Here is an 11933-nt window from a genome sequence, read left to right on the forward strand (position 1 = left end):
ACTTGGGTCTGGATTTGGCGTTTAATATTTGAACTCCGACTACTGTGAACAATTTAGAGCACGTACTGTTCATCTGGTTTCTCCACCAGATCAGCCTCCTCACCAGATCCAGTCGTCTTTCAAAACTCTATCAAAATTACCTGCTATTGCTACCGAGACTGATTTCTTTGCTAAATAAATTATGTCCAGACCTCATCTATGGTACAAAACAGCAATAACCATCCATTTCTCCAGCTGTGCTCTCACTCCGCAGACTCTGTACCAGCCTCAAGTGTAACAGAACATCGTCTGTGCAATTAAACACTTTCATAAACCTTTGATGTCTCTGAACCAGAAACATCTTTCAGCCAAAAGCGATCTGTGTTGCCGTGAGGTTCATTCCATATTCAGGGCATTAACGCTAGGCTTCAGAGACTGGGGTTAGTTCCCTCCTCTGCCATGCCTTGCAGGTAACCTCAGCCAAGAGGCAACCTGCACTATTCCTCTGCAAAACGGGGCGAGGAGCGTTCCCCAAAGCAGAGACATTAAAGCTTTTAAGCTGCTTTGACAATTTAGTCAAATTGGAAGCCAAAAAGGGTGTTGGCTGTAATCCTCAGCAGCACATCCAGGGCCACAGCTGGGACCGCACATCTGCCCAAACAGGGAGACAGCTCCCGGGGGAAACCACGAGCAGAGAAACAAGCACAGCTCACATTTGCAGGGCAGGTTAAATGCTCGGTTTTTACTTAATAGCTCAACAGTGCACATGGAACAGAGATAAAACGGCATTATTGTAATGTGGCTTTCCAGCGTAAGGAAGGCAATTAAGGCTTTAACACTCCCCAGTTGCTACCAGGCAGTGCCAAGCGTGAACAATGGTGCTTCTACTTAAATGCTCCACCTGGGGTGAAATAGCCAAGGCAGCGGCACGCGTGGCAGGATCAGAAAGCCACAAACCTCTCCAGGAACAGGCATAAGAGGGGATACAGGGATGAGAGAGAAAACAGGGGAGTAGCTTGCAACTTCCCTCCTAATCTACCTTCTCCAACTTCACTGCACAGAACAGCTAAACCGTCTCTTGGTAAACAGTTGGATAAAAAAAGTGGAGGAGCACCTGCCAGGCTTCCAGCACAGTCCTCTGATGCCACACACGAGTTTCTTCTCACCTTTCTGTAAGGCCAATCTCATCTAGATGACTTCCTGAAGGCTGAAAAGGTCCCCCAGCCCACAACTCTGCCTTGCTGTTGGAGGACTCTCCAGCACCCCAGGAGGGTGATGCAAAGCAACGAGTTATTACAGCAGGGAGAAAACAGACCTGATTTATTGCATCTCCTAAAGCTGAGCTGAAAGGCGCTCTGCAAACTGTACAGGCTGTAGTTGCAGCTTTTGGAGCGCACAGAGGGACGGGAGATGAAATGACCCACTTAGCACCCTTCATCATTGCAGTACCCAAACTTCTTTTCTGCCCAAGACTCTTCTTCCTCTGTTTTGAAGTCCTAAGTCCTTTGGGAAACATGAGGTGGGGAAGCACACTTCTGAAAAGGAAGCGCTACAGATGCTAGCGAAGGTTTTTTCCTCCTTTCTTGAGACGTTTTTTATTATGATTATTATATTTGAATGCTGACAGTTTCAACATCTATTTCCCCCGGTCAGTTGATTTCTAGACATCTCTTCATTTTTCTTTCCACGAGCCATACCTCAGACTGCAGTAGTGTACAAGGACACCACACATGTGGTATGCTGCACCTCATTAATAGGAATTTAATCACGAAATCAGGTTAATCAGGACTTTTCCCAGGGAATCATTACAACCCTAATGGTAGTGACTTTCTTAATTGGAAGGGTAATTCTCAGGCTGCAAGTAATTAAGTGCCATCACTGAGGATGGGTACGAAGTGCTGAAGGAGGACTGTATTCACTGTCTACAGACAGAGGTTCAGGTGTCTTTACAGGAGCTCCTAGGAGAATGAAAGGCCTCCTCCCAGATCTCCATTCAGTGTCACAGCCAGCCTGGACACACCAACCCCATGATCTCCGGCGGCTTCAGCACTATTTCTTTTCCAAGATAAGCACACCAAGAACCTTATGAATGCAGATGTTTACCACACTGCGCTTCTGCGTGGAAAAGCGCTTTTTCTTTGAAGTGGAAGCCCAACTGGATCATTTTTATAATTTCTTGCCTTCCAGAAGGATATGGATTTCCACAGGTGCAGAAAAGTAACCTGTACCTGGAGAGGGAACTCCACACACAACTGCTCCAATTCTTGTGTCACTCGTTTCACCTTCAGATCAGGGACAGCTGTTGACTTCTGTCATCAGTTTTCTGCACTTTCCCCCCATTGTATTTGCTCACGGATGGAAAACCTTGTTGTTCAAGTCTGAATAAAACCTTCCTCCCTGAACGACAACAGCTCTGACCCACCTCGCACTGCCAGCCCATCTGCAGGATGTTGTGCTCCAGCAGCACGGCACTGTTGGCACAAGAGCACTGGGCTCTTATTTGCAGTGCAATATGTCTCCTGCCAAGCACAGAAAACACCAAACAAAGACAAAGCCAGCCAAAGCAGCCAACAACTCACCTGCTTCAGCAACGTGAGTGTGAGCATCTCTAAGCCTTCTAATACATGGCTAAATAATTCTCTAGCATGCTCTGAGATAGATTTGCTGGTTCTCCATACGCCAGCACCAGCGGAACAGCTTCGGGACACCTAACAACCAGTTAATGTCATATAACAATCTTTTTTCTTGTAATTTCTATAATGGAATTAACTGGCACGCATACCCAGAAATCACTTCTTCCATCTGCTGAAGAAGTCTGAACAACTGGGTGTCAAACTGCACAAAAACCCTTTGATGCACCCTCTTCCAGCTAGGAAATCGGAGCTCCGGACATGAGATAGCTGCTGGGAACTGAGGAAGTCTGACGACGAGATGGTGAAGGAACATTGCTGAAACATTGCAGACCGGCACCACCGAGGCACCCTTCCAGCTGGATGGCTGACGGAGCCGTGCTGCAGGAGGACGTGACAACGTAAAATACCAAAACTGCTCATGTCTTCCTAAGGCTGCCATTGTTAATCCACACCGAGGGCTTAATTGTTCACTTCGGTTTGCCTTTACCTGGGTGAACCTTTCTGAGGAATCACAGAATATTCTTTTATGTAGACTTTTCTCTCTGCGGCCATTAACCTGTTTATGGCATTCTGTTCAGTGGTTAAATACCCACAGATGGTATGGAAATTCCTCTTTAATCTTTCTATGGGCTTCATCACAAAATTCTATCAAATTCCACAAAACATTTTCAAGACAGACATTTTTAACATAACAAAATGGTCTAGTCAGTTGATCTTGCTCTAGATGAGCCTAATTTCTTATGAATTAATTTACCTCCAGACTAAAGAGTTATTCACAGTGTGCTTATTTAAATAAATCGTGAAGAAAAGGGAGTGCTTTATTAGACTGGGAAAAAGCTCATTGCCTAAATCTTAGTATTCACCAAACATATTTTTGATCATACTGTCTGAGAGATGTGAGCCAAAATATGAGGACAGGCACGGCTCTTAACTTCAACTCTCTGTAATCCCTAGGCCAACATAAGGCAGAATACGGTTAGGTTTCACTAAAAAAAATTATTTTTCTGTTTGATTGGAAATGCAACACCTGGACTTCTTGGGGCAGGTCTATCCTGCCAGTGCAGAGCAGGCTGGAGCTGGCCGTGCAGCCACCCTACTTATATGCAGGTGCAGCTCTACACGAGCACCGAGGTGCTCTCGTGGGGGAAAAGCTAGAGCACGTGCAGTAACTTCAAGCAAGCCTCTCTCCATGCAGACTGATAGGATCCGGCACGCCAGATGGCAGCTGGAGCTCAGCACATCCCACGTGCCGAGTGGGTGCTTGTGGGCCACCTAACAACCAGAGCAGGGAAGGAACGCATACGTTTCTGAAAGCACGTGGATACAGTCCTCACATTTCCCCCAGGAAGAGATGGCAGCTTGACAGGGTGTAAATGTCATTTCTCCTCCAGCAACAGGAGACCCCAGAAGTCCAAGAATCTACTCTGCTTCCCCACTACGTGCTACTGAAGTAGTGCAGGAGCTCACATCCTTACAACCTTTGCTACACACTGCAGTTAAGCACAGGACCTTGCAGTGGACAGGTAGCTCAGGGGGGTTTGAACATCAGCTTCTTTGCTGCAAAGGCACCTTGAAGGTCTCCTCACCGGTGGTCCCCAGGGGCCTGGCTTGCACAGCCTCACCGCAGGACAACCAGGGTCCACAATCTGATGTGATAAGAGCCCGATGTGACAAGAGCCAGGTCGAGAGCAGGCCAGAAAGACAAGTTTGTACCGCTGGAGGGCAGAAAGAAGACACCCACAGGCTTGGGTCATGAAGGATGGCCCAGGGCTTAGACCGCAAAGCAGACATACGTCAGGTTTTGCAGAGTTTCCTGCAGGAAGAGCCACACGCTACAGCACAGCAAGAACCTGTGCCCTCCCTAAGGGACCAGAACAGGCGAGCGTGTCCCATCCACAGCAAGAACTCAATTTCACGCAGTAAAGGACTTTGTACCAGTCTAATTTTGCCGTCTTAATTAGGTCAACAGAACGCAGGCAGCAGCATTTCCCCTCCCTCTCCCTCTCCAGCGAGACAGACACCGGCTGCTGATACCCTGCCCGATGCCCACATCACCGAGAGGACAACAACAGGCCTAAACTACCGCTTGCAAACAAAACCAGGGAACAACCAAAAAGCACGCCTGCACACAAGCTCCCAGCATCCCTTCCAGACATCAGTGGCTAAGTGCACAGCCGTTTTCTTACAGTCAAAGAAAGAGAAGAGAAAAAGCTTTACCAGCAGCCACAGCCATGTGACACAGACAACAAAGCACTCTTCCTTGCATCCTGCTTTATCTGTAAGGCTGCCTTTCAACTACCCCTTCCACTTTCAGACAAATATTTACCTCAAAGAACTGCAAGACAGAACGCACACAAAGAAGGGACGAATGCCCTCATTTTAACAACATATTCCACTCAAAGCTCTGCCAAACTAATCAAACCCCCCAGAAGAACTTAAAAACTAACAGTCAGATTCCTCTGCCAGGACCTTAAAACCACATTCGACTCGCTGCTTGTTTGACTGTCTTCTGACCTTTGACAGACTGACCCACAAGTCAGCAGCTTCTTGGAATGGAAATGCCTAAGCTCGTTATAAAAGCTTGATACGAAAGCTAAATGCAACATGACGTACGCGCAGGGAAAGCAGCAAAGTGCCTCAAGAGTGAACAAGGCTGGAAGGAGCTCTTTTAAGCTCAACCTTTTACTTCCTGCAGCCTGAAGAGATCACTCACCCCTCTCCAAGGCTTTTGAGTTTCAAGCTTCTGACTTGGGTTTCCACGGAGCAGCTGAACCAGACTCACCTGCACGTTCTCTTCCGTGACCTCTATCTCGGCTGTGTAGATGTAATCAATCAGCTTCCTCAGCGTCTGCCCGTCAACATCTTTTATCTCGATCTTCTTGGCTTTACTTTCAGACATGTCTCCTGAAAAGCATTTCAAAAGGACAGTCAGAGTTCGCTTGGCAGGAGCTCTTTTCAGCCCTTGCTCCCCGCACATCCAGCACATACTCCTGGTATCTAATAGACTGCCCTGACGCTATCCCTGACTATCTAAGGACAACTAGCAAGGCTCTCAGAACCTCTTAATGCAGCCTAAAGAGCACCTCAACATTGGAAGACACTAGTGTAAGATAAAAGTCATCAACAAATGCAACAAGGAAAAGAAAAAGCAGGAAAAGAACCTGAAAATTCACCCGCATTCAAACACATATAGGGGCTGAAAAAAACAATACAGCCTTCAGCCGTGTTTCATCACAGGGACAGACTCAAAGAGACCATGGACAAGCCTCAGGAGGGCTTTATTAATATATTTAAATATATATGGGTAGATGAATCATCTGCAGCAGCTGAGTTAGGGTGCTTTATGGTATACCCTATGATAAAAGAGTGCCACCCTCTTTCTTGAGGAATAACCTGACACCTGCTGAGGAAAACCAGCAAAGATCCAGTGTGCTGCACGCTTCTCCCCTAAATTATCTTGCTGTAACCTGTCCGCACAGCTGCACCTTATGAAAAGCATCTGTGCAAAAAGATGTCCTTGTCATCGCAGGCACCACGCACGCAGACCCTGTGCGTACAGGAGCGCATCCCGGTAACAAAAGCGCGGTGGGAAGGAGGAGGAAAGACTCCCCAGGGCCCCTTCCAGCATTCACACGCAGGGTGAGATCACCCAGCCCAGGCTTTAATCAGCAGGATCTCCAGGAACCACAGAACAGAAAGAGCAAGCTCCAGAGCAGAAAGGAAACGACAGATGAAAAAATACAGACAGACAAAGGACAGCTTGAAGAAACGTCAATTCTGAAACCAGGACATGAATAATCACTACTGTAAGAAACCTGGTGACTCAATACTGCTGTGGGATTAAGAGGAAAAATAGTTTCTGCAGCCTATGTGAGAAGTAATTACAGCCTACATCCCCACACCGAGCACAAGACGTGGCCGGGCACATTTAGTGCACAGCACACGGCACGGAGTCAGATGCCAAGGGGGGTCCGAGCCCGAGCAAAACCTGGAGCCTGGAAATTAAACTTCTGGGGCTTCACTTATGCCAATAAGGAGGTAAATAACAGGAGTCAGGCCAGACCATAAGTATTAGGAGGGCCAACACCACCCAAAGGGAAGTGGACTGAAATAATATTTGCTCCAACTTCTATTTTTAAAATCAAATAACATTTTATTCAGAGAAGCCCGTGAATACAAACGTACAAGTACAAAGGGATAAATGACCTACATTTGGGGGGCTTTCAAAGAAGGTAGGATTTTTTGACTGACAAAATAAACATCTCCCAGCACTTCTTCTCCCCCCCAAAAATCCATCTCCAGAGATGAGAGGAGGATTCTGAGAGCAGACCAGTGCACACCAGCCTACGCGGAGCTGGCGCTGCCTGCAAGGAGCACCCAGACAAAAACCCTACAGAGGCGAGGGGCAAAGCAGAGCAGCCACGGCACTGACAGCGCTCGCTGGAACCAGGGGCAGAGGAGAGGCTGGGATGCTCTCACCCATGATCGATACAGAAATAGCTCAGAGGGACCGATCCGACAACATCATCTGTCTCTGTGGCGCTCATGTGACACAGCCAACAAAAAATAAAGGCAGTGTGGGCTTCTACACCCACCAGCAAGCTGCCAGCCCTGCATGCTAACGTCCCCCACTGGCTCTGGACTGGCAACGTCCCCGTGCACCACCACCGAGGGGAGGCTCACACATGATGTCCCAGCAGTGAAGTTGGGACCGGACCCTTCCAGCCACATCCTCCTACCAAAAAAATAAAATAAATAAAACCCCCAAACCCCACACCCCTTTCCCAAGTCAGACCCAAGCCTCACCCAATACCCTAATGACAGAGTGATTCAGAGCATTAACAGCACCTCCCCTGGATGAGGGCTGTGCTGAGAATGAACCTAACGAGTGCTGGGCTGTGCTGCACATACCCTGACCCTGCAGCCAAGCAGATACAAGGGACAGAGTAACGGGGCACAAAGATGTGAAAACAGGCAGCGTGCCTGCAAGCTGAGCTTTTTTAGGGGAATTTACCTTACAGACACGAGGGCCTTGTGAAGACAAGTCCTTCATGCCCCATACACAACACCAGCGCTGCTCTCTCCCTTCCTCCTTGTACTTTTTCCTGCCGCCAGCCTGCTCAGCTCTTCAGCTTTGTCACGAGAGGCTGCTGTCAGAACTGCAGCAGCTCACAGCGCCTTGTTTACCCAGCACAGCAGCTTGCCCTGCCTCAGATTTACTGCGCTCGAGATGCTTCCCAGCTCCCAGCTTCTGTTGTTTCCCAAGTCAGAGATGTGCTGAAGGAGGAGGACTCACAAGCGTACTGACTACCAAGGCCACAGCCCCTCATGCACGGGGGCTGTTACAGATCTGAAAGGAAGACTTCTGCGCTGCCGCCTCCTCACCCAGCGCTGCCAAGATCTCCCCCCGTTTCTCCCAGGAACGGTCCCAGCAGCATCTCTGCAGTGTCTGTTGTCGTTCCTGAAACTATCACGTTTTATTCTACACTGATGGAAATTACTGCCACCAATCATCCCCACTCGGCATGGTGCCAGCAGGGACCGTCCATCCGAAATGCTCTAAAAAGCAGTAAAGAATTAGGAGGTGCTGGGTCCCATCTCTCCTTCAGTGGGGGAGGATACAAATGGAAAACATGCCTTTTTATTTTAGGACTTGCCAAAGCTATTGCCAAGAGACGTGCCTAACCAGAGGACACCAGGTGGTGTAAGATAGATCCCACGGTCATCACAAGGTCATCCACGAGTCCAAAATCAGGCCCAATCTACAGCAACAGCACCTGCAGAGCAGGCGTCAGACACGGGGGATGAGCCGTGGGTCTCGGTTTGGCTCCCGCTGCTCAAGGCTTTACACTGACCGTTCACTACCACGTGGCTGCCAGCACTGCCGGGGGTCCCCCCAGCTCCCCAAAAATCATTTCCTCCAGCAGGGACTCAGCACAAGCTGCTGCTGCCCCGTCCATCCTGCACCCGCCCTGCAGGTGCACGCACAGCACAGCTGTCAAGCCGCACTGCTGACGTGCAAAGCAAAACTGAAAAATAAAACGCAGCTAATAGCCAGGCTGCGATGTTAAAATCTCACCCTCCAGAGACTGAAACAACACACAGCTGGAAGCAGATCACACGCTCAGCCTTTGCAAGAGGAAGATCCGGGCCTCAGAAATCTAGGAGCAGCTGGACCGAAAGCGAACGGGGAGTTGTTCTCTGCCTGCCCTGCTGCACCCGGGACGGGCTGGGGGCCCCGCAGAGGCTGTCACCCAGCCCAGGGCAGCGCCGAGGCAGCCACATGATTGCGGCTGGTGGTTAGCTGATTACTGTTTAACTCACAGCGTGAGGGATTACACGTCCGGAGAATTCCTGCATGGAAACATGAGCGGCCCCGACCCCGCTCTGCACCACCGCGTTCCTGCTCAGGTGACCTCTAAAGATCAGAGGGCTTTCCAGTAATTTTTTTTTTTTTTAATTCTCATTAGGAATGAGCATCGCAAGTACTCCCAAGTCCGCTCCGAGGTGCCCTCTGCCAACAGGTGCTTCTGAGCAGGGCTTGCTCCTCTGCCTCCTCACCACAGCCAGCACCCACCCGCTTCCAGCTCCCTAGAAAACACGAATGCTTCCCCCTTCGCTCACCGCACAGGCAAGGCCACCATGGCAAACCTCACATCTCATCTAACATTCAGACATCGGTTTACACTTCAGCATTACATGCTTTTTTCTCCCCTCCATTAAAGAAAGGAAGAAAGGATTCCCAGATGACAGGCTTTCCTCAGAAATGCTGCATTCTGCTTCCAGCGAAGCAAAATAAAAGCAAGCCTAACCCAAAGGCTTGTAGGAGCAAGAAGCATCCACGTGGCCTGTTTCCAAACAGGTCCAAGAGCTCCTATCGAACTTGGCTTTCTCCTCCCCAAGGCCACAAACCAGGGAACATAAAACAGTGGGAAAACCTCCCAAAATGCTGAAGCTCTGGGACTGTAACCACCATTCTCTGGAGCATACAAATGTTTTATTTCTATTGGGTTAAGTCAGTTTCTATCCTGGAAAGGAGGGGCAAGGTAAAGGAAGAAAGCTAAGGAGCTCCTGACCAAACTGATAGTACTAGAAGGACTTAAATAAGCTGGTCACTCGCCTGCCTTGGGACTGACACAGCTCTTCTTGCTGTTCTGCCTGGGCACAGCCAGTGACAAGCACAGGCTATAGGTATCACACGAAAAGAGCAAGAATTTCGTCCTCTCCTTCTCTTCTCATTGAGATTGCATCTGCCATTACCAAAATACGCTGGAGTGCAACAACACCCCCTGCAAAAAGGCAGGGCTGCTAATACATGCTTGGATCTAGAGAACAACGGTGTTATTTCAGGCAGCAGCAACAAGTGCCATGGGAGATTAAACATCCGTGACCGCGAATAAGCGTCTGCAGGGCTGGGCCTTGAAACTACAACTTTTACGCCAGCAACTTCTTTGATGTGCACCACAACCATTAGGGCACTGCACATGTGCTTGATGTTAATGATGTGTGTTTTCATGACCCGAGCTCTTGTTAAGGAATTAAAAAGCATGCACCCAGCAAGTCGAGCCTCCTAATAATCTTCACGTGAGCCCTGTGCTACGCGCTCCCCCTGTAGCCACGCACCACTCCCAAGGCCACAGATTGTGCCTAAAAGAATTAGCCAAGGATGATCAGCAACATCCATCACACGCAGCGAAGTGCAGACCGAGCCGTACTTCTCTCTCAAGGCCATGCCTCCTGCCTCTGCTCAGCTCCTGCCGGAGGCACAGCAGAGCTCCCAGCCCCTTCAACCCGAGCGCAGGGTCTGGTGCAGAGAGGGGTACCTGTAAACATCGCACAAAAATAAGGGCTGCAGGCCGCAAGGACCACGCGGTGGGCTTCCATCTCCACAGTTTCAGCCACAATCACCACATCGCAGAGGAGCCGCTTGCTGGAAAAACACCAGAAAAGACAAAGATCATTTCAGAACTCCTGGTCAGAAAAAAAAACTACATTGGTAAAGCCCCAAAAAAGTAAGCAGAAGTCCTACCATTACAGACAAGGCACCTGAGCTCCTGCCAAATCCCAGTGCAAGGTCCTCCTGTCCTTCAGCTACCAGCTCCTACCAGTGCTCCCCTACAAAGCAAAGCCTGAATCCTCCTGACACTGCAACATTGACCACGGTTCTGTTGTTTTCCAGAAAAACTATGGAAGCCAAACAAGGTCTGGATGGGAAAGGGACTCCCTCCACCTCTCAAAAGTAGGGCTTAGAGAAGGTACAGAAGAGCTTAAGAGTTTGGGCACCACCTGGAGCCAAGCACCGGCAGATCTATAAAGCGAGTACCAGTCATGCAAGGAAACACTAGCAGTAATTTCATCTTTCCACAGGAAAAAGGTAGAGTGGAAAAACGACGTTATTTCTATACTTTCTTCCATGTTTGGTCCTGCAGACCGTGACCAGCAAAACACCTTCTGGTGCTGACCAGTGCAGAGGCTGCCCCAAGCCCAGGGAGGAGCAGCCCATCAGTGAAGTCTATCTGGGGGCCTGAGGACTTCATTTACAACAGGAATTAGTCTGGAATTAAGAGGCACCAGGATAAAAACAAGGGGCTCCAAACGAAAACCAAAAAACTTCGGAGCTCCCCCACTGACTCACTGTACGTCTCTGGCAAAGCCACTTCATTAATCAGTGACCTTTCCTACCAGCCCCACGTACATCCTTCGAGGATTCATTAGTTAATGTTTGCACAGGACTTCAGAGATGTAGACAGCTAGAAGTGCTCAGCCTCCCGATAAGTTGGTTTAAGATGTTTGAGCATACAAATGCAAAATAAGGGTGTTCTTTCCAAATGTCAAGCCTAAAAAAAAAAAGTTCCGTGTCTGTAAATCTAGATGTCGCCTTCTCCTCAGAAATGTTTATCACGATGCTCTGCTTTCTCTTAGGAAACCGCATATGAAATAAATACACACGGATCTTCTAATGGACTAGGTGTGTCTCCTTCTCCTCCGTATGTTGGAATACATGAACAAAATTATTCACGAAATGGAGGGCTACAGTTGGAAAACAGGAAGAAAGTAAGTAGGAACTGATAACCTTTGTTCTACTTTCAGCCCAGTTTGGAAGGATGACGGTGGTAATGGGAGCTCTTTAATAGTCTGTTAATGGAAGCTTCCCCATATCCTTCAGCTTATGTAAAAGATGCCCTATTCAATTCTTCTTTGGACTACAGTTATTTAAAGTACCACTCATGAAAGTTAATTTAATTTACATTTGAAAGCTACAAATTCCAAGTGAGCAACATATTGCAAATAGGTTAAAGGCTTAGCAAGATTCTTCTAGAC

The 11933-nt window shown here is 48.6% G+C and overlaps 1 protein-coding gene across 3 annotated transcripts in view; it reads right to left on the minus strand.

The window, feature by feature from the left end:
• KLHL3 (kelch like family member 3) overlaps positions 1-11933 on the minus strand; it is a 41290-nt gene that overhangs the window by 20363 nt on the left and 8994 nt on the right. For 2 of the 3 annotated variants that reach the window (XM_040573270.1, XM_040573269.1), the window contains exons 3-4: positions 10436-10542; positions 5395-5516 (exon numbers count right to left, since the gene is read on the minus strand). In XM_040573270.1, coding sequence (XP_040429204.1) covers positions 5395-5516; positions 10436-10542 — 229 coding nt within the window. The remainder of the gene's footprint in view (positions 1-5394; positions 5517-10435; positions 10543-11933) is intronic. The other variant, XM_040573272.1, reaches the window with a different exon arrangement.

This window comes from Cygnus olor, chromosome 14 (genome assembly GCF_009769625.2).
Source record: "Cygnus olor isolate bCygOlo1 chromosome 14, bCygOlo1.pri.v2, whole genome shotgun sequence".
NCBI classification, from domain to species: domain Eukaryota; kingdom Metazoa; phylum Chordata; class Aves; order Anseriformes; family Anatidae; genus Cygnus; species Cygnus olor.